We start from the raw sequence: 23086 nt of genomic DNA on the forward strand, positions 1-23086 counted from the left end.
GCAGTGAAAGAAAATAGCCTGCAGACAGATAGAGGGGGCTGAATAAATCGATTCTGGCTGCTTAATCTAAAATAAATAAATAAATAAATAAAAATACAGCAATTTCTCAACCGACCAGTTTCTCAATGAGTTTTCATTTCTGTTTGTTTCGTTTCTGCCTCGACTCCCACAAACATCCATCAGCTGACACGTATGTACGTATGAGAGTCTTCACACATGTACAACCTTCTGCCTCGGCTTTCTGTATAAACACACACACACACACACACACACACACACACACACACACACACACACACACACACACACACCGAGCCCTGTGGCTGTAGTTTTAATTTCAAACCACCGAACCTTTGGCCGCCAACACGCCCACTTCCTCCGATCAAAGCTGAGACGTGGACGTTCCTGCTCGTGTTCTCCTTCCATCCATCTTCATTACTTCCTCCCCTCTTTTCCTTTTTGTTGTAGCCATTTGTTTACGTCTTGTTCTCTCTCTCTCTCTCTATCAGATGTTTTCTCTCACACATTTACTTCTTTCCTGCTGCATGTATTACTCTTTCCTCTCCCTCACTCTCTAGTTTAAGTTTCCCCACTCCGTTCTCCTTCGCTCTCTGCCTCCTTTGTTCTCCGCTGCTCCTCCTTTGATTCTTCTAACACATTTTAATTAACGTCGTCCCGGCGGACTCCCGACAGAGAAAGGAAAACATGCACACAGACATGTACATGCGCCGCCACACACACAGCCAACAGTCCCTGTTTCCCAGCCTGTGACCTTGGCAAGTGATGTTTTAATTAAAAGCCAGATTAAGGCTTTGTCCTGCTCAAAGGTTATGAGGTGTGTGTGTGTGTGTGTGTGTGTGTGTGTGTGCACATGAGAAAATAAGTGTATCTTTAAAGTGCCAACTCACACTCATACACAAACTCCCACAGACGCTTGAACCCTCTGATCTCTGCACACAAAGCAAACACACACCGCTCACACACATGTTCCACACATCAGCCGACCGACCGCTCGTAGATCTGCGTGTCTCCCCTGATGTCGGGGTCTCGACAATTATTTCACCGTCTGTCTTTGAGCAGTCGATACCGCCAGTTCAGCGAGCTGCCGTCATCGCTCCTCTATTGATGAACAGGTAGATGCATTATGCATGCGCGGCTGCAGCTAAGCCTGATAATACTGCTAATACCACAGACTTATGCAGCATGGCTGTCAATCTATAGGAAGCTGTTCACACATCGAGACACTTCCAGGAATCGGGCAGCGAGGGTAACATTCTTTCTTCTTCTAACCCACAAGTACAGTAAACACAGAAACCACCAAATACTGCTTGTAAATTGACAGCTGGTGTTATGGGATCAGGAGATGCTACACGTTACTAACGTTATCAGGGTTCAGCGACTGGTTTACTCTTCTTCAACACATGTTAGAAGAGATGTTCACTCTCTGTTACAATCCCAACAAACGGCACCGACGATGGAAGAACTGAGGAACACAACATCCAATTATTCATTACAACAGGAGCCAACTTCATTTCACCTGGGACCACAACATGTGGAGCAGCGATGAGTTAAAGCCTTTTGAGGTTTTTTTCTTTTACAAATTCAAAGAAAATATTGATTGGTACGCTTAAATCTTAATAGTTTGTGTCAAGCTGAACCCTCAGGTGATCCGCTCTCTCACCTTGAATCCATACGGACAGGTGCAGTGGTACGATCCGGTAGCGTCGGACACACAGGTGCCGTTATTTTGGCAGGGCGCTGCCAGGCAGGGGGCGCACTTCGACATCAGGCTGATATCTACTGGACCTGAGACAGAGAACAGACGGTGTTTAGTCATATTGTGCTATCAGGTGCTCACACACAGAGAAAGAGCCTTACAGGATAAGCACAATAAGAGCTTAGGAGACCAATAAATGTGATTTGTTTTAGCGGGCAGGAAGCAGGAAGAGGAAGAGACTATTTGATGGAGTGTAATGGTTTGATAGAAGTGGAGTCCTGGGGCAGGTAAAGTTAAAGGTCAGCTGCTCCTGTACTCTGTTATCTGAGAGTGAAATACGACCCAAGGGAAGATTATTTTTATCTATGAACATAAGAAATCCTCTGAAACGCATCCAACAGCTCAGACAACCTCACACACCACTTTAAATAATATTGTTTGATATGTAAGTCAGTTTTCAGAATTCAGGACAATGGGAAGAAAACCAGAACACCCAGAAAGACCACTTAGTCCGCTGAGTTGCGTTCGAACTCAGAGCCCCGTTTGGTGTTATTTCTGCAATTCACATAATCATGTAAATATAAAACCACTGGCAGCCTCGACTAACACCACCTGCCAGCAGACTGCACGAAGACGAGACCCAGACCAGTGGAAGGGAAGTAAACTGTACAACTGTGGACGCTACAAGGTCACGGGGATAAAATAATCTAAACTAGACGGAGGATCAAACATCTTTAAATCTGGACTGCAGGAGACAGACTGCAACTGCTCAGGTGATGCAGAACGAGTCAGGACCGATTCACTGTCAGTATAATTGAATTTGACGTGATTCTTGCCGCCACTTATTGCTCTTTCAAACACCTTCCAGTGCACTAATCTCTCTGAATCCAGGGATTAACCCCGGCGCTGAGCACGGGTCGACTCCGATACGTATGTACAAATAATAAGGATGTACTGTAGCTGCCAGCAGAATAAAGACGAGGCCGCTCACCTTTACACTGGAACCTGTTGAGCGGCGTCGTGAGCAGCAGTCTGTCGGCCATGTCGGGAGGTCCGGTGCAACGAGCGATGCCTGCAGAAGCGACACTTAGTTGACATCAAAACAGCATCGTCTCTAAAACGCAGTGTGAGATGTGCGGAACAGGAAAATGCAAAATTCAGAAATGTGTTTTTTTTTCTTCTTCTTACCGGGCTCTTTGAAGCCGGCCTTCACCCACTGAGAGAGCCAGCGCAGGTCACAGTTACAGTACAGGGGGTTAGCGCCGAGAGCCCTGCAGAGACACACACACACACATAATTACAAGTCAAATCCACAACACTTAAACACACACAGACACACACACACAGGTATATGGTGCTGCACTCACAGGTGGGACAGAGCGGTGAGGTGGTTGAAAGCTCCTTCTGGTATAGTTGAGAGGTCGTTACCATGGAGAGTTCTGCGGGAGAGACAAAGAGAGGGAACAAAAAGAGCGTCCATGAATATTAAAACACCAAACTGACCTCCTCACAAAGTCGAGAGGTCGCTTCTTTTGACCTGTAGTTAATTTTAATGTGAAGTTCATTAATTAGATGAAGTATTCTGTGTTTCTGTGTAATCTCACTTTCTGAAGCAAGGACAGGAACTGAAAACTCGTGCTTACGACTAACGCTGTTATACACCTGTGCTCCACCTGGTAACACTTTATATTAACCGCAATTAATAGATGGTAGTTCTAGTTAAACGAGTGTTAAATAGATTTGAATTCTATCCGTAACGCGTGTCTCTCTTCCCCCTGGAGAAGACAAATGTTCTGCCGTCCCTGCCCACTGTATCTGGGCCAAGAGATAAAAATACGCTTGAAAAAGAAAGCTGCCGTGATGCTTCTCTACTTTTACTCAACTAACATTTTAAATTATAGATTTTTATAGGAGTATTTTTAGACTATGGTATTTGTACTTTTACCTCTTGTACAGGTGAGTTCACACAGATTTTCTTTTTTTTTTAGTGTGTGAAGCATTTTCTGTTCTACTTTATCGTATTTATTTCAGTATATCTTTTATCTTTCTTAACTTCGTACCTCGCGCTGCCACTTTATGTTATTGTTGACGCCCTGTTTGTTTCCAGTATAAGTACATCTTATCTTATCTTATACTACAACTGTACTGGCTATGTCTATACTTTATTAAAGGTCTACCTATAGATGACAACTAATTGTACACGACGTATCTAAACAAACCTGCTGTTTCACATCCATATCAGATGTAAATGAAATCGACAGCCCGGCTGCCTGAAACATGACTTTCAGCTAAACTAATACACACACCCTGACTAGCTGCACGCTAAATTATTTAAATTATTTGTGGTTCCTCAGCTGCAGACGCGCCACCATCCCCTTCTATAATGGAAAATAAATAAAATATTTATAAAAGAATAACACAAAATAAACAGAAAGCTTATTTTCATTGTTGGGCAATAAAGCTCGTCCTGGTCTCTGAATGGAATATAAACAGTCTCATACGGTCATCTGGCAGACTACAGTGTGTGTGTGTGTGTGCGTGTGTGTGTGTGTGCGTGTGTGTGCACGTGCATGTGTGTGTGTCGGGGACAAACTGCAGGCTGTGATGTGTATCGGTGGGAGCCTGTGCATTTCTGTTTTGTGCCTTTGGGTTTTCTTTGCATGTGTGCGATTGTGTGTGTTTATAAGTGTGTGTCTGAAACTTTTGTCTCCAAGGCTCGCAGACTGCAGTGTGTATGTGTGTGTGTGTGTGAGTCCTTTGTGTCTCGCAATCTGAGTTTGTCTCGCCATCTGAGTGTGTTGCCTGCTGGATATAAGTTCACATTCCATTAGAGCGAAGGGCTGTAGCAGGGGACAGCTATCAAACTGCCACTATTGGAAAAGTGTGTGTGTGTGTGTTTGTGTGTGTGTGTGTGCATAATTCAGTGTGCACACGTTCAGGTCAGTGTGTACCAGAGTGCATGCAAGCATACAAGTGTGTGTGTGTGTGTACAAGTGCAGTTTTATGTGATTGCGTGCATGTGTGTGTGTGTTTGTGCATCTATGTTCGGTGGTCTAACAGCCCCCGCGTAAAGGCTGGCCCAGAGGGGGTTGTGGGTAATGAGGAAGTGACAGTGATGGCTGCCTGGCAACCAGTTGCTATGCGGGGGCAGAGAGGGATCAGTCCCCACGGCAACATCAACTAAAATGAAAGGAAGAAAGGAGGGAAGAAACAAAAAAAACAAAAAAGCAAAAAAAAAAAAAAACGATCGCTAAACTTCTGCAAGGTGAAAGTCTGAGAAGAGATACAGTCGATACGGAGAGAAAAGGCCAGAAACAAAGCTGGCTGCTGCGAGGGCACAACACTGACTTTTTCTTTCCCCACAAACAATGGCGGCCAAAGAAATGTCTACAGAGAATAATGCAAGGTTAAAAAAACAAGGTAGAAGTTGTTTCAACATACTATTCAACAGAGCAAAAACTAAAAGTAGCAGCATTATCTGTAGGACACAGAACACCAGTGGCTTACTTACAGAGCAACTAACTCGAGGAACAACAAACACTTAGAGGACTAAATAAATAATAAGACATATCGAGCGGGGCGTTGTTGTGACCTCTTCTATAGAAATGATCCTGGGCTGATCATCCAGACTAACAGTAGAAAAGACTCGACTCTGCGCTCCATCGTATCAGGGCTCAGGTGCAAAAACATTTTTGTCTTTTGAGTGGACAGAACTTTTAAGAGACACTAGAAATCACAGTTAACATGCTCTGGAAAGCTTTTCTCTCCGGCCTCCAGTGGATTAACTAATCATGCTGCCACAGTGATCCACAGGTGTGACTGTCTGCTGTGGTTATAAGTCCAGTGGAGCATTACGACCACTGAATAACACCCATCAGTGACTCTGAGCTGAAACCTTTGAATCTCGTTTGATTGATTTATATATTTCACTCAGTCCAGCAGCCAGGATATAAAGTTAGCACCACCAAAATCAACAGACGTGTCCGAGGTTGACATTTGAACCAGACGTGTCATTATTATATTTCTTTATAAGTCAGGAGGTGCAGGTGATGGTGGTGAAGGCTACAGTACAGTTTCGATGCACACCACTGGATACTTCTTAGGGACACGTGGGGACATTTCAAACTGCTTTTGCAAACAGAGATCTTTTCCTCACGCAAACCAAGTCATTTGTGTGTCTAAAGCTAACCAGAGCATAAGCACAGCATTGCGACGAGAGAAAGAAGAAGAAGAAGAAATAAAGGTGAAAATACAACCTAAACAAACCAAAAGTAGTAACATATAGGAAAGTTAAACTCTAACTTCTCCGTGGGTTTTGCAGAAATTTTCTCAGCTAACATTTATTCTGGCGATTGGGTTGATTTTTATTTGAAATATGTAAAACAAAAGAGAAACCAAACCTAATCAAATCAAGAGAATTCTCAACAACAGTAACCGGAGAGGAGGAGGGGGAGGCGGTGTTGAGTTTCTCTTTAACCACTGTGTGATTTAATACACGGAGGTTAAACTGACGACCGTAACTTGCAATTTAAGAATCAAAAGTAAACGCTGCTGTCACTGAGCGACGACGGCGCCACGGGTGTCTGCATCGTACACGGTACCTGTACGTTTGTGTGTGTGTGTGTGTGTGTGTGTATTAGAGGATGGTCCGACAGCAATATTAATGTGCACGTCGTGCGTGTGCGCATGTGGGCTTGTGAGACAGAGGGTGGACAACCAGATGGATGACTGAGAGAAACAGAGGCTGAAGGTCGATTCGTCAAACACAAGACTGGGCGAGAGAGGGAGGGAGAGAGAGAGAGAGAGAGAGAGAGAGAGAGAGAGAGAGAGAGGGAGAGGGAGAGAAGGAGAGAGAGACAGAGAGACAGAGACAGAGAGAGAGAGGGGGAGAGAGAGAGAGAGAGAGGGAGAGAGAGAGAGAGACAGAGAGAAAGAGGGAGGGAGAGAGAGAGAGAGGGAGAGAAGGAGAGAGAGAGGGAGAGGGAGAGGGAGAGAAGGAGAGAGAGAGAGAGAGACAGAGAGAGAGAGAGAGAGAGAGAGAGAGAGACAGAGACAGAGAGAGAGAGGGGGAGAGAGAGAGAGGGAGAGAGAGAGACAGAGAGAGAGAGAGGGAGAGAGAGAGAGAGACAGAGAGAGAGAGGGAGGGAGAGAGAGAGACAGAGAGAGAGACAGAGAGAGAGAGAGACAGAGAGAGAGAGAGGGAGTGTTAAAGAAGAGATGAGACATTGTCACTTTTATCTCTTTTAGTACCCTGAAACAACAAATGATCGGGTCGCTGTGACTCATTCTGTGCCTGGGTCTTAACATGGCACTCGGTCTGGCACCGGGGGAGTGATTAAACTTTGATTTAGCTCAGTACTATAACTAGCGAAGGAGGGAGTGTATGAATATTGAATCCACTGCGGCACTTGAAGATGAAGCTTGCTACTCACAGCAGGCGAAGCGCCTTGAGCCCGTCGAAGGCATGAACCGGGATGCAGCGGATCTGGTTATAACTCAGGATGCTGGAAGACAGAGGACACGGACAAGGTCACAGGAGTCTGACTCAAGATGATGTTTTATATATATATATTTACATTAACTTATTCAAATTATTCAAATTGTCTCTTGTCACGACTTCAACCCTGATGACATAAAAATGAATTCAGAGAGGATGAAGAGACAGTGAAGACATGAGAGGTGACACAGCAGATCTGGTTTTACAATGAGTTGGTACAGACTGTACAACTGTAGCACTGTAGGTTGAACAAGGGGGAACAAACAAGGGAGCCACAATTCAAATTAAGGAGAACAAAAAAAAAAAAAAAAAATGGGTAGAGGAAAAGAAGTGCCAGAGGCAAAGCTGAGGCTTTTAGAAAGTCAAACTCCCAAACCACAGTCAAGATTCTCTCTTTTAAAACTGCTAATGAACCAGAAATTAAGTTTAACAATGAAATGAAAGTGAAGGAGACAAAAGGAGTTAAGGACAGGGTCAGAAGAGACAAAGATGGACGTTTCAGGCCGCTATCATTATTTAAACATAATTACGCATGGAGGCAGATAATGATCCTGCTGTAAAGAGCTGACTGATATGTATCTTTAAGACAACAGCAGCCTGGAAAATTAGTTTTCAGCAGTTTTTTGTCTGATGACCCTCGACGGTGAAGTCGAGCCTCGTCATAATTACTGATTATCAAGAGGCCGAAAGGTGTCTGAGAGGAAAAACTCCCATGTCCAACTTTAAGTTAACTGGTCCAAATGCTGGAGGAAAAAAGGAGCATAAAAAGTGATAAATCATAAGAGAATTCGACGCTGGAACTGAAACACACTTCAACTCTTGGCGAGGTGTGATTGAGTGAAGCGTTTAACTCGGAGAGTGTTCCACTGATGCTATCTGGAGGCGAACAGTGGAGGCCTGTGGTCGTACTGGGCAGCTCCTGGGTGTGAACGAGTGCAACTCCATTAAATATGAAACGGGGCGTCGCTGGACGAGAGGAAATGTGTTTCAACTTTCCCTGGACATAGTAAATCCTATAAATCGATGTAAGATCCATCTAATAGTTTTTTAAAAAAAGAAACATTTGTATGTAAATGACAGTAAATGGTTGAATAGAGAGGAATAAGACGAGCTCAAAGGTTTTAATGTGACGAGGTTGTTGAATTGAGTGCCGGACGAGTGAGAGGACACTTTTGAGAACTTGAGGTAAGAAAAATAAAAGGACTGGAAAGTGATTTACTACATGTGTATTAGCAAAGAGATGAAAGACGATACAAGAGAAGCTCGAAATGAGACGGTGAGGAGAGAATTAATGAGAGAGAGAGAGAGAGAGAGAGAGTGAGGAGTGAAGTGATATGTGGGGGTGAAAGGAGGACACAAGGAGAGGAAGTGAGGAAATGGAGGGGAGAGAAAAATGAAGACACGGACAAGAAATGGGAGAGAAAAGAAGAAGAAGAAGAAGAAGAAGAAGAAGAAGAAGAAGAAGAAGAAGCAGGAAAATATGAGAGGTGGGGAGAGAAGATGGAGCGATTAATCAAAGTTAAGAGAAGAAAACTGATTTATCTTGTGGTTTGTAACCTCACACACACACACGCACACACGCACACACACACACACCATCAAGATATGGGTGGGGATGTGTGTGTTGCCATGGTAACTCACAGTGTGGCCAGTTGGGTCATGTTGCTGAAGGTGTACGGGCTCAACGTGCTGATGCTGTTGTTGCTCAGGTCCCTGTGTGGACACGAAGCGTACGGTAAGCACACACATACAGACACACAACACACACACACAACTGCACATATGCATGTTGGGTTTTTTTTTTGTTTTTTTTCTCAACAGTCTGCACAAGGGTACCGTGTTCTGTTCAAGGTTATGTGAATTGGTACGTACACCAGTGACAGCTGCTTCAGGACTGCCAGCTCCTTGGGCACAGATGTCAGCATATTTCCCTCCAGATACCTGCGAGGAAAGGTGCATAGTTAATGTAGTATATATACACAAACAACGGCCTGCGGGGGAGAGAAAGTGGCGATATATGGCACATAAAAGTTTGGGGTTTTGCAACTTCTGTCACATAAAGCGCTGGAGACATGGGACCAGACAGGCAGATGGGAGGAGTGCAGGAGGAGTCTGGGCTCAGGTGAGGTGTAGCACCTGAAATCTGTCCTTATATGGCATATTTACATTTAGCAGAGGAGTGAAGAGACTTCCGTGTGATACTTTTTTGCGTGCTATGAGTGAGATCAGCTACTAAACAGTTACAGGTCGTCATCCTCAGAGGAAAAGTTTGGCATTGTGGGAAACAGAATCATGTTGGGTGCTCTTGAAAAACATGACTAAGTTTACATTAATGACCCGAGACAATCCAGGTTCACCAAGCAAGACAAAAAGAGGAAGATTAAATATTAAAAAGACTTTATCATAGTGGCTTAATCATTGAGAAATGTCCAGCATGGTTCCAGCACTATTCATGGTTATTTTAACAGGAACAACAACTAGTCACACACGCTCTCTGCCCTGGTACGCTGGTTTATTCTCATCCAACTCTCAGCAAAAAAAGTGAACACGTGTATTTCCCAAAATCAAAAACTCATTATAAAAACAAACTATTAGTTTTATTCAGGAAAAACAGAGAAGGAACTTACGGTATGTTTACCTGTCTGAGTGCTGGCTTTGACAATAAGTACATCAGGATATACTGTGTGATATCAGACGAGATCTGCTTGTGTAAATTTAGTTTTTTGACACTGTTGTTGTCTGATCAACAGGTGGGATTCTCACAAAGTTAAATTTTTTTTTAATCAGTACATGATGGTGGAAGAAGATCTCTCTGAATTCACCAGACAGCCAATCAGGAGGGGACAAGATAACAAATGTCGGGCTGTGAACCTGCGTCCTGCTGAGGAGGACGACAGTTTCATTATGAAGCTTTAAAAACATATTTCAGCCTTTAGAAACTTAAAACACACACACACATACACACACACACACACACACACACACACACACACACACACACACACACACACACACACTCACACTCACACACACACACATGATCCATTGCTCTCTGTTCCTCTCTCTCTCAGGTCATAAGTAGGTCATGTGGACAGTATGATGGAGTGTCTTCTTCAGCCTGATCAATACCTAATCACTGTTATTGACCCTGCAGAGCAGCCCTATTTCACAGCGAGAGGGGTTTCTGTTTGTGTGTGTGTGTGTGTGTGTGTGTGCAGTTATTCTCCCTCCCCACCAGAGATTTTGTTCCTACTTTCTTTTAAATTTCCTAATCTCGATTAACATTGTTTTACCCTTGTTTTATCCACCATCAGCTCTAACAATTATAGACATTTCCTTCAGCGTTCTCTTTCTTTATTACACAGAGTCCGACGTGCTCGAAATGACCAAGAAGTATCTGGAACATGCAGGAAAATAACATGGTATATGCCTAAGATAAGGTCTTAGATAACTACATATGGAGCATATTTTGTTTTTGGTCTTGTTGATGTGTTTCTAAAAAGAAGTTTAAAAGGTCAGATTATTGTAAAATCCTTCACTGCTCTGGTAAATCTTTTAAAACCAGAGTGGACGCTGGTTTCTTTAGAGGTAGCGCTGACATTTTAATATTTGGAGCTGAACATTTTTTTATGAGGGATCTCATGAAACAGTTTTAAGAAAATAACCTTAGGACTCTTTCTTTTATCACAGTGTCTCCATCTGTTTTGTAATATAATGTGTTCGACATTTAACTTTGTTTTATAGATGATGTTTGAATATCTGCACAAACACAGTTGTACCTGAGTTAAAACCACTTTTAACCCATCAAGGAGGGTATGTGTGTGTGTGATCTTGTGTGTGGATTCACTAAATAGTTTGTGAGCTCCTGAAGCAGCAGAGGACAAACTGCTGCATCAGTGGAGCACTGCAGCAGTGTGTCGCCGGTGTGTGTGTGTGTGTTTATGTGTCTGCTTGTGACTTTGCATTTAACTGGAAAGGAGGAATTGACAAAAAACGCCCCATTTCTGTTTGTGTGCATGTGGTGTATCTGTACAAAAGGGAGCGTGCACGTCTTAGTGTTTAAGTCGTGTGTGTGTGTGTGTGTGTGACTCACAGCTCCGTGGTGTCCTTGGGAATGCCCTTGGGCAGAGAGTGCAGCCCTCTGTTGCTGCATCGCACCACGCCGTCTGAGCACGTGCAGACGTCAGGACAGCCAGACGCAGGAAGACAGCCATTATCCTCAGCACCTGGAAGGAGAGGGGGAGAGAGAGGGAGAGTGGGATATTAGGGAGAGACAAAGAGAAAAGAAGGAGAGGGACGTAGAGGAGGATGGACAAATTCAGAAAAAGACCGAGGTGAAAGAGAGAGGAGATGAGACAGGTGAGGACGAAAGGTGGATGAGATTGAAGAGAAAAGGGAGAACAAAGAGAGAGATGGACGATAAAGACTGAACTGTGAGTGAGGCTCATGTTAAATACCACACAACTCTGCACTCAGCACTTTTAAAGACCACATTATAATCCAGATCAAATGACCAGGGGCTGCTAAAACCTGCTACAGCGGTGTGTTTCAACATCTGGTTCAGGACCTGCAGGGAGGTCACTGTGATATTAAAAACTCTCAGATCATCCCAGAGAAACACTGAACAGATGTTGATCGGACGTCCTGCAGCAACTTTGGAAAGTCGTGCAAATATATAACAAAAGGAAAGTTGTCGACTGAACACACCAAAGCAGGAAATTACGAATAATCGTCTCGCAATAATTACATTTAATCTGAAAATGTTACCACTTTCATGACAAATGTTTTTATCAAAAATGGATGGAACCTGCAGCTTGTGCATGTTGAGCCTTCTGTTTCATGTATCTGTAAAAAACCTGTTAAACTAAACTGAACAAACAGCTCAGCTGAGGCTACGCAGCTACGTTTATTCAATGCACTGACGTAGACAAACACTTGGCAGGGAGAAAGAAAAGTGTGTGATCGCAATCATTTAACACGCAGCGATAAGAAGGATCAGAGGCTACGGGGTTGTTCTTGGCTTCTTCCATTTCCTTGTTTGGCAGACGAAGACACACGCGGCTTTAATCTGCCGCTGCAGTATGTAAATAGCTGAGCTGTGGTCCCAAATGTAAAACAAGCCGGGTTAAAACCATAATGACGGATAATGAAGACTGGACACTGAGCCAATCATAACACAACTGCAATCTGAGTTTGTGTGTGCTTGTGTGTGTGTAAGAGAGAGGAAGAAAGACTACGACTGAGAGTTCATGTGTTCATACACTGATTGTGTGTTTGTGACGTGCTGAGTGTGGTGCAGGTTTGTTAATATCCACCCCTCCTCCCCGTCGTCCCCGTCCTCCCCGTCGTCCTGTGGCCATTTTCTCAGTCACTTTGTAGTTTTCTAATTGTGCTAATGTCTAAACGTCGAGTAAATGGGTGCTTACGTGCCAGTGTGTAGAGCAGTGTGTGTGTGTGGGTGTGTGTGTGTGTGGGTCTTATCTGATGTGTGAAGCTTGTGGAGTCCACAGGGAGGTGTAGCCGTGGGCTGACTCGCTCTACAGTTGGCTGATTGAACTAACATCTAAAAGTGCGCTAAATATCTTCTCACAAATTCAATTAACTTTACCTTTCCCCCGGCTGCCTCTGGACAACTTAACAGTCATTTTACTCAGCTATAAATAGACCGGACATGTGGACCTTGGTTCTGTGTGTGTATGTATATGTGTGTGTTTCTTTGCTTCTATTCTTTTAAGGACCGGTTTGAGATTTACACCTTTAGAGTTGAGACAATCAACCATCGCCAGGAGGTTCTGCGCCCCCCGTCTGGCAGTTTGTCTGTCTGACTGTCAGCAGGATATCTTCAAACCTTTCAGGATCGTTGGGCCGTGAGCCAACGAACAATTGATCGGATGTCGGTGATGATAAAGATTTCCGTCATCGAGCACTACTTTTTGACTGTGAGATCAATTTTAGATTATAGGTTGACACGGTCAAAATACCTGCTAGAAGACATTTTGCACAAATGATTTTCAGTCACTCTGGCGAGTGTCACCCAGTGAATTATGGAATATCTTGAATCCTCACGTTTGTTCACATCAAGACGAAGATGACCATATCTGCGTGACATGGAGGGGCGAGAGGGGAAACCGTGATTGGATCCAACTGAAAACCTGAGGACCTGAGCAGTGAGATTGGTGAGATTCATCTCCTTCTACCTGACAAGTGTGGAGTCGCAGGCTTTAAACCCTGTGGGAGCGTTAACCATTACAGAGTCGTCGAGGTCACATGTGAGCTCAAAGTCCTTAAGTCACCTGGGAGTCGTTGACCCGCCCGGACCGAACCGGGTCCAAGTGTAATTGGCTGTTAAGCTGTCTGGGGAGTGAACTCAGGACCACGTTAATAGGGGCTGGTTAGTGTTGTCACAGGCCACCTCCTTTTAATCTATCTATCTATCTATCTATCTATCTATCTATCTATCTATCTATCTATCTATCTATCTATCTATCTATCTATCTATCTATCTATCTATCTATCTATCTATTAATTTCCAGATTAATGTAGATGGCTATTTTTTCCAGTTACCTTCGCGTAACACTTTATCATGCTGTACTGATGCTGGCCAACTTCATAGAGTCCATTCTGGCAGATTAATTAACATGTATGATGTGTCCGTATGCTGTATTATGTTGGTTTACGTTAGCATCTTTATTAGCATAGAGTTGATATTAAATATTTAATTCAACCACTTCACGGTCCTCATAATGACAGAAGTACAAGGCATCGAGTGTGTGTGTGTGTGTGTGTGTGTGTGTGTGTGTGTTTGCGTGTGTGTGTGTTTGTGAATGCAAGATACAAGAATGAATATTACGATCTGATACCATCTCAGAGTTTCCTTACGAGAGCCAACAGCAGCTAACTACTTTCCAAAGTCATTTTCAGTAAATGGTTGCAGCACCGCTACAGGAAATTAGAAAAGTGTAATGAATTCAAAGACACTCAGGAGGGAGAGATGGAGAGAGAGAAGAAAAAAAAACAAAAGGGGGGGGAGGATGGATGGATGGATGGAACAGACAGCAGAGCCAGACCGCACTTTGTCTACGGCGTCAAACTTTGGGGCCTCGGTCGCTATAGGCAGGCATCGCCGTGGCAACAGCAGCGTCACTGTCAAAACCACAAGCTGATGTCATCGTCGTGCGCTGTTTGCCAGTGGTTACTGATCATTCTGTCCTCACGATACCCTGCTGAGGATGTGTGTGTGTGTGTGTGTGTGTGCATCTGCTGGATGATGGAAGTCTTTACAACGAGAATCTGGGAAGCTTGTTGATGTTCGACTCAAAGAGGGACTGGATTCAGAGCTGAAGATACGCCCACTTGTAGTCCTGAGGATTTCGTTGTCATATCAGTAAAAAAAATCGCAGTCAGAACAATTTATTTTCCTTATACATGTAAGAGGGATGCAGGAATAAGGCCTCAGAGCCCGGAGCAGTGTAAAAATGTAGCTCTAACACTATAAAGTGTAATCTCTGCTGCCCCTCTGCTCACCACCTGATGCTCCACTGCAGCAGAAATCTGCCCAGGAAAAACGTTTTTCCTTTCCAACCTTCATGTCTCACATTAAGACTTTAAAGAAAACTAAATTTAAAGTTATGTTAGGGCATTAGAAATGTCCTCTGAAAGGCACATCTTGGAAAATACATTCAGTTATTGGGACGAGCAAACGTGATGCAAAAACAATAATAATTTACCTTTCAATCACTCGAGTCGTGCTCTTATCTGTTCGGGACACATGGGCGCTGAGTGACACACGTCATTTGTTTCAGGTTTCAGGCTGAGACCTCTTTGGTCTCTCGACTAGCAATGTTTCAATGTGGAAGCGATGTTTCAATTTAAAACATTTAGCCGAGTACGTGCAGAGTGAGAGTGAGAGCTCACCGTCACATGTGAAGTCTGGGGTGGCCACGTCCTGGATGGGGATCTCCTTCAGGAAGGCCGGTTTCTGACAGCGAGGGTTCCCGCTCACCACCCTGGTCTTCTTCAGCCACTGACCGAGCCAGGCCAGGTGACAGTCGCACACATACGGGTTGGACAGGAGGTTACTGTGGAAGTAAAAGAGCAGCAGAGAGAAGGAAGTCATTAGAAAAAAAGGCTGAACGCAAAACTTAAGAAACGGACACCGATGTGATGCTTCTCAAACTTCATGTTGCTGCAAAATCCTTCCACAACATAACAAATTCATCCTGGCGAAATGATGCACGTTGAAATCTAAATGTTGTCCCTGAGTTTTGTCCTCATAAATAAAATATTGAGGCAGAAACTCTGCGAGTGAGCAGATGCCATCCGCTGAGACAAACCTGCGCTCACTGCAGATTGACAGACAGGAACAAGACCGACAACAAAACAGCAACACGAAACAAAAGACAGATTATTCCGGACTGATTTCATATGCCATTCAAAATAACACTAAAAACAATATTGATAGAGAGGTGTTTATATTTGTCTTACTGTACTCTGCAAACCACACAGACATAACTGTTGTTTTTCAGTCAGTCATACACTTGAACACATTGAGACGGAAGACAAAGGGAGGCAGTGAGGGAGAGGAAACAAAGGAGAGGCGCAGAGAAAAGGTTATCAGCTGTTTTTATTCATTTTGTAAAGTACAAGAGAGACGGAGAGCGAGAAAAGAAAAAGGTGGCAGAGTGAGAGATGGTGAAGGAGGGGAAGAAAAGAGAAAAGGTTATCTGTAGAATTTATGCGTTTCTGAATCACCTCCCATTGCATTTTTTTGTTGCTTTTGTAACGCGGCTCATGTAATATTTATGCTGAACTGCTTTTAAACCGAATGCTGCGGGAGGAGGCGGCAGCACATACAAGACAGGCGAGGGGCTGGAGGTAAAGCTGCTCGAGGCATCTTAACTCTGCCGGCAGAGAGATGGCCAAAAAATATCATCAGTGTTGGGACGCTGTCTTCTGTTGCACTCCATCTTCTTATATGAAGAGCAGAGATGTGGAGCGGCTTATATGGAGTGTTTTTGGACATTTTGCACGACAGCAGACAGAAAACTTAACACCAAACTTCACAACTTGGTCAAAGCAGCCATCAACTACACTAGCAAGAAGAATAAGAGGGAGATAAACTCACCAGACTCCATTATAAGATTGAGTTAGAAGAAACTTTATCAACTTCATGAAATACTTTCTATGACAAATTCTTGATATTTTGGACTTGATATGTTAACATTTCATTCTTTCTTTCTTTTTGTGTTAAAAAAAAACAAAACGTTAGTTCCAGCGATGTACTTGCATAGTATTTATTTGCATATAGAGTGGGGAGGTGAGATCCGATCACAGCGGGTCACGTGTTTTCTTCCTGCTGCAACATCGAGCAGTTCTAGTGATTATTATGGCAGCCGAAGAGGAAGCTGGCAGAGGACGGTGGAAGTCAGTGGAAAGTTATTTTTAATTTATAAGTGCACTACCAAGTATTTTCTTGCCTGTACCCAACAAAACTGCGACCACATGCATAAGGTCCAGTATGCACATTGCTGTTTGTTTTGGGAGTCACTGGCAATGAATCTATTCAGTGGTTTAGAGACGAGGATGTGTGTTTCTTCCTCCCACTGACAAAACAGCGTAATCTGAGGGAATTACACTTCAGCCGTTTATCCACAGCTGTATTAAAAAGTCTCTCTAATGATGACAGTGCGCCTCTGAAATGCGTCGGGAGATGTCCAAGTGGCACGTCGCCTCTCGCTCGTGTCTGCTGAACTAATAAACCTGAAGGTTGCTGTTTGTGCTACAATATTAATGGTGTGCTGCGACAGATAGGGACGAGTTATTTCCTCATTTCCGTGTAATGAATTGACCTCACTGCGTGGCGACGAGACCTAAGCTTAATCCCTTCCTTCCCCTTTTCAATGTGTTAATCTTTTAATTAAATGGACAAACTCTACTGGGAAAACAATGCACTAAAAATGGAGACAGATATTAGAAATAGTAGGAAGAGGGTGAGGAAAGACCCGAGCAGAGGAAGCGTAAGGAACAGAAACACAAGAAATAAGAATTATCCACCAAACTGTGTTGCAGGTGTTCAAACACAAGTGTTGTTATTACAAGGCCAATAAAAAGAATGAATAGTGAAGAATGACAGGGAGGTGGGTAATGTTTCTGTAGTGATGATCACCGACAGCAAACCTGAGTTTATACAACAATGCATCCACCCCCCCCTCTGTCTTTGTTTCCTTTGCCTTTCCTCCCAAAAGACTCAAGTAGAAACTTGAATCAGAGATGACAGGTACACAGCAGGACAGCGAGCGAGAACAAAATGCAGAACAAAGGGAGGAAGCAGGGAGGAGAAGAAGGAAGACAGAGGAAAGGATGACAGCACAGCACACCGTCTTTCTGCGCTCGTCATGTCTGCATGATCACAGTGAGAGAAACATAAAAAACAAAACAAAAAGAAAACAACCTGTAATGTTTTATTGAAATGAGAAAAATCTATTTTTCACGTCTGGGTGGTCAGAACATCGAAGACACGCAAAACCAAACACACACGTAACTTTAAAGAATATGCCATCCAAGAAATGGTGAAGCAGGTGTGTGTGTGTGTGTGTGTGTGTGCGCGCGTGTGTGCGTGGGTGTGTGTGTGTGTGTGTGTGTGTGTGTGTGCCTGGCTGTGCAGATGCAGAGATATATTTAGCTTTGACAACAAATGCCCTGGGATCCAGACCAATCTAGTCGATAATGATGGAGAGCATCTGTGAGGAGAACGCTGTCCAGAGAGCAACATGTGTGCAAGTGTGTGTGTGTGTGTGTGTGTGTGTGTGTGTGTGTGTGTGTGTGTGTGTGTTGCAAGGTGGACAGCTCGAGCTCCAGCAGGACTGGACTCTGAAAAATTAGAGGACTGAGAGAAAGAGAGGAAGAAAGAAGGCAAAGAACGAACGAGTGGAGAAGATCGAGCCAGATTTGAGAGTGGACAGAAGGAGACTGTTGCGCGCGTTGAAAAGATGGCGAGACTAATGAGATTCAAATGGAAGTGAAATAAGTAGTAAAATAAACAGCAGAAAGAGGAAGGAAAGCCTTCGGATGTGACTCACATGGTGGACAGAGAGTGCAGGGTGGAGAAGGCTCCCGGGGCGATGCTGGAGATCCTGTTGTCGTACAGCGACAGCAGACGCACGGAGCTCAGACCGGTGAACGTGCTGTTGTCGATGCAGCTGATCTGGTTGCTCCGCAGCATTCTGGAAAACACAGGTTATATTTTTATATATCTACTGAATGAAAACTAAAAAAATTCTGTTTGCATTTTTGACCTTGAAGGTTTCAGATCACCATAAAATCTGGTCTTTAAGACTCTCATGTCTATCACCAAAATCTTAAAGTTGATTATTCTCTTCATTTGCTTTTTGACAGGCAGCTTCACCGTTTGTCCTGATAGAGAAACGTGGCTAATGAAACGGCTCGTCTATGAATGAAAAATGCCAGATTTACATATTTCGACTGTGTGAGAAACAAACAAAAGGTGGGCGAAGAGGATAAAAGAACATAACCTATAACGACGCGGAGTGAAGATAAAACAGAGAGCGGGGCTAAATTCAAACCAGTCCCCGCAGGACGACTGTGACAGAGTCGCCAATATGACATTAGCTTCTGACATGCAGTCCTGTGGGACCAGGCTAACCGAGTTAGTTAGCATTAGCCATCTCTGGGACAGGCTAACCTAGTTAGCAAGGCTATTACTGGAGCAGGGAGCCTCTTAACATAATACAGAGACAGCCATGATGCCATTAGAGAGTCATTAGCCGGCATATATATACATGATAGCATTAGCTAGTCATTACTGAGCATACACAGACAACATTAGCTCATGATTTCGTACACTATCCTGTAACCCCTAATTGGACGCTCGCCTATTTACGGCGGGAGCCTAAATTAGAGGAGCAACAATATGCTGTCATTAGCCTTGATTTCACGGTGAGGGAGTAAACAGACCTGGTGCTCAGTCTTTAGTATGGAGGAGTTAAAGTTAATGAAGTCCACCATTAGTTAGACACGAACACAAGTCGCTGTCTGAGCTGCAAAAACTTGTTTGAAGTGGTATTTTTTTTCCAGTGTGGCTGGTTTAACAGACAACACGACAACTCCTGCTGGTTATTTTGCAGCAAAAATAGCAATCGGACAGTAAACGGGACAACGAACGGTAAAAAGTCAAAACTGTAAATGGTTAACGACGTTAACGACGCTGTTCACAAGCTTCAAAGTCTTTATTTGCATTGCAACAGCATGAGACAGACTCGTTATCGACGGCTGTCCGGCCACCAAATGAAAAACCTCCATACATTTGAAAACATTTAGTCACGTATCTTTATTATCTCTTTATCCTATCTGTTCTATATTTGACCTTTATCCCATTGTGCATCAGAAGCACTTGTTTTAAGAAAAGAAGAACAATCCATAAATCCAAACACAATAAAACACACACACACACACAGTAAACAAAGACTCACAGAGTCTTGAGGCCGACGAGGCCTCTGAACATGCGTCCCTGCAGTCCAGTCAGCTTGTTCCCGGTCAGCAGCAGCTCCAGAACTCCACCCGCTCCATCAAACGTACCTTCACGGATGTCCCTCAGCTTGTTGTTGCTGAGGTTGCTGCAACGGTCAAAGAAATGATCATCAACAGATTTATATTTTCATATCAACGTGTTCTGCTTGTTTGTTTGTTTTTTTCATTTCAGTAATCGATGGCGTTGATTAACACATAGACGTGAACTCTTCTCTCTTCCTTCATATCCTCGTCGAGTACAACAGATATTGTTTTAATGGCTTACAGCTTCTCGCCATAACTCTCAAAGCACAACACACACACACACACACACACACACACACACACACACACACACATAAAAGTAAATGAGACAAGTGGTCACAGACAACTGGAAATGATTGCTATCTCTCTTCCTCGCATGCAAAATGAGAAAAGAATTCAAATGAAAAGAGCGTTTGGCCACAGAGACAATAACTTGAGATGATAGCTATCACGACCGCTGTAGCTTTCATTCATGGCTAGTTTTGTGTTTCATCTTATCAGCTTTGTGAGAGAGGAGAGGAGGCGAGAGGAGAGGAGGAGATGAAGGAGGGAGGGAAGGAATCGAGAGAAGGAAAATGGAAATGAGTGCTAGCCAATCTATATCGTCAGTGACACTGCTAGATGGTTAGCAATTTCCTCTCCAATAAATCAACTGCTGCTCTCTGCTCTGTCTTTCTCTATCTCACTCTGACACACACACACACACACACACACACACACACACACACACACACACACAAACCTCAAGCAGATAAGGACTGACTGTAAATCTGAACCGAGGGCCCATCTTCTATTTCGATTTAATATTCGCTTCCTCCAAACCTCCCACCCACACTTCCTTCCCCTCCGTCCCGTCCTCCTGCACGTCTTCAGCCACTCCTCTCTCCTCGTCCCTCCATCGTGTCTCGCTCATTTTCCCATCTGTCCTCTTTGCACGCACTTGTTTCTGCACCTGTCTTCCTGTCCTCCTTCCTTTCCTTCCTCCCTATCACCTTCTGGTTCCTCCCTAAGCTTGCAGCTCTCTCTTGCATCCCTTATCTCTGTCCATCCATCCACCTCCATCCATCTTTACTCATTTCAGTCATCTTGTAATTATGATGTTTGTCCCGCCTTTGTCTATTACCAATGTTTAGAACAGGGAAAAGGAATCAAAGGGGAAAAAAGGGAAATGTGTATCCCAAACATCCGAACAGATTCTACTCCCATAAACAAGATCCACATCTCCCTCTTCACTTCCATGTGTGGTCTTCTTCATCTCCCGTTCAGAGGATGAAGTGGGGAACTGCATGCATTATTAAATTAATAAATAAATGCACAAGCAAATATAAAAAAATAAAAGAAAACCAGCGGACATAAAAAAGGAAAAAGAAAGTATACGTACATCTTTCTTAAGTTGGGCAGCTTCTTAAACGTCCCTGCAGCCTCCAGGACTGTAATTTCATTGTCGTTTAGCCTCCTGCGGAGAGAACGATGAAGAGTCGGAGTCACACATTTATTCTTTCATGAGGGGAAAACTGCTCCGAAGTCAACACGCCAGCGAGGGGAGGAATGACCGTGTGAAGGTTAAGAGGCCTTTAGTGACTGTTGAAGTATGGTGCGGAACAAAACCCGAGCAGGAGAAGGGGAAAAATAACTTAACATATTGGGGGGGAGGAAGAGAAGAGACGAGACGAGCGGTGAATCTTTTCTACACGGTCATCAATACCCACACTGCCCAGAGCCAGGAGGAAACAGTTTGAGAGATAGTAAGCTAGACATCTGCTTTATAGAGGTAATTTGTACTAAAAGGCTGCTGCTAAAAGGATGTTTTGTGTGTGTGTGTGTGTGTGTGTGTGTGTGTGTGTGTGTGTGTGTGTGTGGCAGAATGAGAGAAATTGGGCAACAGAAAGTGAAAGCTCAGCTGGAGGGGACACTGTCTAATGAGATACGGGGGGAGTTAAAGATGGATCGACCCGGATGAAGCCGGAACCGAAACAACACATTGCAAAGTCCGGAGTGGATCTGCAGCAGCGGGACGACAACAACACTGCTACTTCCTGCTCGGTTGATCTAACAAACACGTATAGATTTAACATTTCTGATATCTTTAACTTATGATCTCATCGTCTCAACAGCATGTTTTTATCGAACGAAGGTAATAATAATTCTCCTAAGACGGAGATTCTTTCATTGTTATCGAACGCTCCCAAGGCCGAGCGTCAAGGACTTTCACGGCCGGCGGGGGGAGACACGAAAGAAAGACAGAAAGATAGACAGAAGAGAGAACAGAGAGTAGAAAAATATATATAAGCCTTCAGCTGAGCCACAACCTCCCCTGATTTCCCCTGATAAGGCAGGTTACACAGGGCACGACTGGCGGCTTGTGTGTGTGTTTCTATGTGTGTGTGTGTGGATGTTTGTGGCCTTCAAAAACCCCGATGGTTGTTCTTAAGGAGGCAAGAGAAGGAGAGAGAGACAGAGAGAGAGAGAGGTGGTGTCAGAAATAGTAGAAACTTTGATCTGCCCTCTAACCAACCATAAAGGACAGAGTTTATATTTTTGACATGAAGCACCCTGGGAGCTGATAGAGAGCAAAGCAGGGAGGACCGGAGGATACAGAGAGAGAACCAGAACCTCAGAGAGAGAGAAAGAGATGGTGGTATGTGCAGCTAATGGTCTGCAGGATTCTGACATTAGTTATCCAAAGTGGCGAGTAAAACTGCGGCGACCGTCCTGCAGCGATTCTCCATCAGCACCGCGGTCAGAGCCACGCTAAGCAAACCCCTCCACCCTTCACCTACATCCTAGAAAAGCTGCCGGTGATTCAGCATCATTAGGTAAAAACTTTGCCTCGGGCTGAATTGCTATTTCCTGTGTGAAAATATTAGCTTACTGAATATTAGATAAAGAGCCAGGTGCTGAAAGTAAAATGGGGCAGGCTGTTTTTCCTGCAGTAACACACTCGACTTTCACGTCTCTGAATCAGAGATCGGTGTCACGACTCTGCAGACCGCTTTTTTAAACTTTTATTTTTTGTGTGTCTGTGCTTTGTCACTGTTAGACTTTTGCATCTGATTTTGTAAATTACTGGTTTAACGCCCTCACAACAAGAACAGCTCGACTGAATCCTGGAGGCGTTTTATAGATTAGAGTTAGGCAGGTTTAAAGGTGCGATATGTAAGATTGAAGTCCTGCCAAATTCATACTCTAAATAAATATGGGAGCACCATAATATTGCTAGCTGTAACTGTTAGCTCAGTTAGCTGTGCAGCTAGCAGTCCAGAATGAAGACAGAGTTTGTCTTCACAGGATTTCTCTCTCTC

General features: G+C 43.9%; 1 protein-coding gene across 3 annotated transcripts in view; it reads right to left on the bottom strand.

Annotated features, from left to right (window-relative positions):
- slit3 (slit homolog 3 (Drosophila)) overlaps positions 1–23086 on the bottom strand; it is a 253595-nt gene that overhangs the window by 28210 nt on the left and 202299 nt on the right. For all 3 annotated transcript variants that reach the window (XM_037076548.1, XM_037076547.1, XM_037076546.1), the window contains 12 exons: positions 21166–21240; positions 19703–19846; positions 18293–18436; positions 15129–15292; positions 11308–11440; positions 9087–9155; positions 8856–8927; positions 7150–7221; positions 3085–3156; positions 2906–2988; positions 2709–2789; positions 1682–1806 (listed from right to left, as the gene is read on the bottom strand). In XM_037076548.1, the coding sequence (XP_036932443.1) occupies positions 1682–1806; positions 2709–2789; positions 2906–2988; positions 3085–3156; positions 7150–7221; positions 8856–8927; positions 9087–9155; positions 11308–11440; positions 15129–15292; positions 18293–18436; positions 19703–19846; positions 21166–21240 (1234 nt within the window). The remainder of the gene's footprint in view (positions 1–1681; positions 1807–2708; positions 2790–2905; positions 2989–3084; positions 3157–7149; positions 7222–8855; positions 8928–9086; positions 9156–11307; positions 11441–15128; positions 15293–18292; positions 18437–19702; positions 19847–21165; positions 21241–23086) is intronic.

This window comes from Acanthopagrus latus, chromosome 18 (genome assembly GCF_904848185.1).
Source record: "Acanthopagrus latus isolate v.2019 chromosome 18, fAcaLat1.1, whole genome shotgun sequence".
Lineage (NCBI taxonomy): Eukaryota > Metazoa > Chordata > Actinopteri > Spariformes > Sparidae > Acanthopagrus > Acanthopagrus latus.